Source organism: Rhamphochromis longiceps, linkage group LG13 (assembly GCF_057381845.1).
Source record: "Rhamphochromis longiceps isolate RC_006_pf linkage group LG13, R_longiceps_female_GT1.1, whole genome shotgun sequence".
In the NCBI taxonomy this organism is placed as follows: Eukaryota; Metazoa; Chordata; class Actinopteri; order Cichliformes; family Cichlidae; genus Rhamphochromis; species Rhamphochromis longiceps.
In genome coordinates, this window is record NC_140569.1 from 24129952 (window position 1) to 24135235 (window position 5284).

General features: G+C 47.1%; 1 protein-coding gene across 1 annotated transcript; it reads right to left on the minus strand.

Annotated features, from left to right (window-relative positions):
* Positions 1-1820: 1820 nt before the first annotated feature.
* irf2bp2a (interferon regulatory factor 2 binding protein 2a) lies at positions 1821-4388 on the minus strand. Its single transcript, XM_085428584.1, has 2 exons — positions 3276-4388; positions 1821-2966 (listed from the first exon to the last, which is right to left on the minus strand). The coding sequence occupies exons 1-2, from the start codon at positions 4105-4107 to the stop codon at positions 2242-2244; spliced, it is 1557 nt and encodes a 518-aa protein (XP_085284710.1). The 5' UTR covers positions 4108-4388; the 3' UTR covers positions 1821-2241.
* Between the last annotated feature and the right edge of the window lie 896 nt (positions 4389-5284).

Below are 5284 nucleotides of genomic sequence, written 5' to 3' on the forward strand. Positions count from 1 at the left end.
TAAGGGCGTGTTGTTGATGAGCACAGTAAAGTGCTGTCCTTTATCAATGTGGGCTGCATTTCTCGTTTTAAAGTCCAACTGATAAGATAGCTTTCCAAAGAACGGAAAAAGGGTGTATAAACAAACAGCTGCCTGGAAAACGCGCACTCATGAAAAACACGTTTCAAGCTTTAAATCATACTGTAAAAGCGTACGCGTGCTCTGAAGTTACCTTTAGAGTTTCCTTTATCCTTTGCAGCCCTTCCAGTCTTCTCGGTTAGGGGACAATAATTATACCTGCTATTCTTAGTCGGCTAAATGGGCGAGTGCAAAGGCTGTGTTTTCATTCAACATCATGAATCAATCAGTTAATCGGGGACACCATGCAGCCTGTTAAAGAAGCGGGTAATCACAGCTTTCAGGTGCCTTCCAAAAATACCATCTTAAACATGTCTGCCAGAGCAAGAAGGTCAGTAAATCCCCGGCTGAATAGCAGATTCATGGGCACCACGGTGAACAGTAAAGCAACAATGTCAGAGCAGTTTGTGGGCCTTTAATGAAGAAGAAGAAAAAAAACAATCTGCTTTTGGATTGTGTGCTCTGTTTGAAAAATCAGGGAGCTAGCAAGAAGCAGATTACGTCTGAAAATAATTACGCAACTGCCTGCTAACACCAAGCCCTCCTTTCTGCTAGATATCATCCTCCATGTCTGGGTCTGTGTGGTCAGCTACTCGGGAGCTCTTTGTCTGAGAGAGAGCAAAAATAGTCTCAGGATTGCTTTTCATCTAGACATACAGTAGCTGCAGTTTGTCACTTAATGGCCCACTGTAAGCTCCTCAATGCTTGTAGAGACCAGTAAGGGCTGCCATTAGCGATACAAGAGTTTGTAGGGGGTTTTGTGCACGTTTGTGTGTGACTCCACTGTCAAAGAAATTGCAGCAGCAGTTGCATTTACATTTGAAGGCATACAGAGCGAGGCTGGCATGTAAGGCAGCGTGGATGTTTACTCCGTTCTCAGCGTGGGGAAGGGTGCTGCATTATGAGTGCATGTTCAGTGTGACACAAAAGGCTAAAACCGAAAGCAAACAGTGTGTTGCTGCAGTGCTAATTGTACCTAACGTATGCTTGGAGTTGGTTTGTGAAGCTGATTTTATTCATTATCTGGAGTTTGTCATCTGCAGACTAAACCAAAAGTATGTTTTTTAATAAAAAAATTCTCTCTCCTTACACATATATATATATAGGGAGAGAGAGAGAGAGATAAGTTATATGTGTAATAAAACAAAAAAAGCCAAACACCTTTGTGACGTCAGACACAATCTGCATACAAGCTTGGAAAATACACGTCACCAGAAAAAAACCCCAAGGGTGGTTATTTTCAGGAAAAGTCCAAATTTGCGGTCACACGGCGTGGTTTGTACTATTGTATCATGTTGACATTCATGCACGTTTTCATTACTGACTCGACAGATTCCAGCTGACTGAACATGACTTGGCACCTAGTTCTGCAATCAGTTACAGCGATGCACAAAAGTCGAGGACAGTGTGTCTTGTATTTTTTTTCTTTTTTCTTGTTTTTTTCCCAGCCAAGCTTCTCCATGAATCACATAAGACATGTGTGCATAAAGAGAGACAGAAAAAAAAAGGCTCTTCCGTCCTGCAGCTTGAAACAGTAGCCTGCTCATGTTGTGCTGTGTTGTGTTGTGTGCAGCGTAAATCAAGTCTCCTGAGCCGTCACAACAACAAGCCTGCATGTCAGAGCCGAGAGCGCTATCTCGTCATCTGTCCACAGCCCCTTGTGTCACTTATTCACTCAAAATGAAGCAAGCTCAGACAATATGTTCATACAAGATCAGAAATTGTATTTGGCAATTTTTAAACAAGTGCATACAAGTACAGCTAAAAGCATTTTTAGTTTTGCCAAGTGCTCGTAGAGTAGCATTAGTCACATTCTACGTTAAACAGGAACTGCCACCAGACCTAGAAGTACATCAAGAATTTTTTGTTAAACATCAACAAAGAGGAACGTAGTTCATTATAATGAGTACATACCTTTATCTTCAAAAATATAGAAACACAATGTATTCAAAAATCAAAAATTATACAACCATGTTTTACGAAGTATACTCTTCCCTTGGGTCCAATATGTACAAGTCCGTTAGTTTGTTTGAATGGTATGTATGTGATATTTATATATTTATACTCATATTTTTTTGCTTCCCCTCCCCAAAGAAGTGTTCAGACAAAAAAAAAAGAAAAAAATCAAGGGTCCCTCTCCTTTTTTACTTTGACATCTCCTGCAAGGATGGTGGCGATTTCTCCTTGCATGAAAGCCCATGGTACGTTCGAGCCAACCAGGGGGCATTTCTCTCCACTTGGACAGTACACTTCACCCGTGGCGCCTTGCTGCTTTATGCTTTCCCTTGAGCATGGGAAGCAGAACTTGTGAGAGGGCACAGACGGGCACTGAACAAAGTGTGTGTCCTCCAAACGCTCGTGGCACAGCGTGCAGCACAGAGGTATGCTGCTGGGTACAGAGGAGTCCGGAATGCTTTGTGGGGGGTGCACTTGGTCCATGCCTGGCACATGGGGGGTGCCTGCACTCGGCGCCTCTCTCTGCGCCAGCCTCCTCTGATTAATGGAGGACGGCGACAGGGGACTGCTGCTGTTCCTCCGGGTGGTGGAGTGGACTTGGTTGGCGTCCTTGGGAGAGCTGTTCCCACCTGCGTTGTCTGCAGCCATGATGAGCGCCGCCATGGGGGACTGACCATTCTGAGCTGCCTCCGGTGGGGTGGTGCGGGAGTGAGGGGATATTGTGGAAGGGGGAGAGGCGAAGCTTGGCGGGGGAACTGGAGGCATTTTCAGTCCGTCAGTAGGTGGTGGTAACCACTGCTGTCCCTCTCCGTTGAGCTTGGCAGCTGTCGCCTCTCCCTCCGGTTCAGGTGATGCTTTTCTCTTGTTGCTCCCCCGGGGATGTTTTCCTCTGTCTGGAGGTAGGAAAGGGTTAAACAGAGCAGTTGAGTTGCACAGCTCATACAAGGATCAACAATTAGCCTGAAAGGGAGATGTGAATTTTGCCAATTCGTGCTGCACCACAGGCTACAAAACAATAACAAACACAGCAAAGGATTCAAAAAATTTATTTATAGCCCTTATAATATTAGGGCATGGCTTTATAAATACCATTTTTACCATCTTGACACATTCCTGGGTGGAAAATTAATAAATCGGTAATAAAAATTACAATTTTAAAAATGCACAGTATAGATAAAATATTCCTGCCTTTTAATGCTCACCTGACTTGGAAAGAGTGGGGCCGGGCTCATAGACCATAGCTCTTTGTGGCATGGGCACATGGTCCTTCTTGTACCTGGTCTCGAACGTGGTGTGCAGAGCCATCAGGTCCCTCACCGTTTTGCCTTTGCCCATCCAGTCCGGGTCTGCCCTGTTTTTGTGGCTCTCCGAGATCTCCGGCGTGAGACTGTCGGGTCTGTGCTTCTCCTTCAGCTCTCTGTCGTGCTCGGTGCTGGAGACCGAGGCGGGTCTCTTGCCCATGTCGGCGGGACTACCGCCCGCCAGAGTGGAGGAAAGCCCGATCGGGTTCCTGCCGTTGACGGCATGCCCCGGGGTCAAGCCCCCGTTAGGCAAAGGCACTAAATTCGGGGGCACCGTGTTATTCCTGCGCGGGTTGGGGCTCTGGCGGTTCAGCTCTGGTGGCTCGTCAGGCTTAGGAAATCCATTAGGGAGCTGGATGCCGTTTGTCTGCCCTCTAGGCTGATACTCTGGACCCAGCCTGGGCGGGCGGTCGGACAGAGGGTAGCGGTCCAGAGGCTGCGGCGGCCGGGAGCCCGGATCTCCCCCCGCAGCGTGGTTGATCGCCTGGATCTCCTTCCCGGAGAGCTGCGACTTCCCCGGCCCGGGAGACCTGCCCTCCTGAAAACCGTGAGCCCTTTTAAGCTGTCGGGCCGTCTCGATGACAAACTCAATGCGGTCTGCTCCTTCGTAGTTGACACATCCCCTGCAGACGGGCTCGGTAAAATCCCAGATCATGGCCCAAGGCATGCGGGGCAAGTCGCATAAATAACACGACTGCCTCCTGGAAGAAGCAGCGACCGCCGCGGACGACATAGCGCTCGTCGTCGACCCCCCGAAAAGAAACCCAAAATGTTGCCTTCTTCCCCCGCTCTCTCTTGTTTTTTTTCCTTCCTCCCGAACTCCCCCGCAAAAAGAAAGCGAATAAAGAGCAATTTCCGTTAGTCGAACAACAACAAAAAAATGTAATCTCGTCCTCTCTCCGACTTCTAGAGCAACAAGGTTGAAGTTTTAGAGGGAGAAGTTCATGACGGTGTGTACTTTACTACGGCGCTCCTCTATCTATCTCCACTGACTCTCCTCTACTACTGGCTCAATGTAGAAAGTGACGTCACAGCACTAAGCGCCTACATCCACTTCAGTTTCTATTGACTTGATTTCTTCGACAGACCCCTCCACCCCCCCTCCACCACCATCACTACCACCACCACCACCTCTCCCCCCACTTTACTGCAGCCTCTTGTCACTCACCACTTTTCTCTCTCTCTCCCTTTTTTAATATTTTAACTTAATCACCTGAGCTTCTGCCAACAAAAAAGGCACCCAGTTCAGCTTCACCTCCGACTCCGGAATAACCCACGCTACTGTTATTATTATCATCAAACCTGCAAAAAAAATAGGTCCACCGGTACCAGCCTGCACGCTGCTAAAAGAAATATGGCTGTAGGTTAGCAACAGACCGCCAGGGGATAATAAAAAAAAAAGCGACTTTCAAGCTCCTCCGGTTGCTGCTTTGTCCTAAATTCAGAGCATTATCCGGTTCAGGCTGCAGCTTGTTTTTCTCAATGCACCGCGCCTCGACGCAGTGAGCTGCTGCTACTACTACTGTGCACTGAATGAGGTGGGTCGACCCTGAGAAAAACAGCAATTGTAATCCAATGGCAGATCTTATATTTATACAGAGGGTCTCAAAAATGTGTTATTGTAGCACATGGGCACAATTTACAGGCTTATTGGAGCGACTTTACAGCCCGCATTTTCTCTCTTTTATTTGTGCCAGCTCACCAGGGTGAATTCAGGATGTACACTGTTAGCCTTTTAGTTATGATTAGATAATATTTTCCTGGCTTGTTAATGTTTAAAGAAAAGAATGAGAGAGGGAGAGGAGAAGAAGAAGAAAAAAAGGCGCCTCCACCAGCCAGTAACCAGGAAGCTCAGTCATGAGGTGGGGATTTCCAGCCAGTGTGTTGTGAACTTGAATGGATTGGGGTTA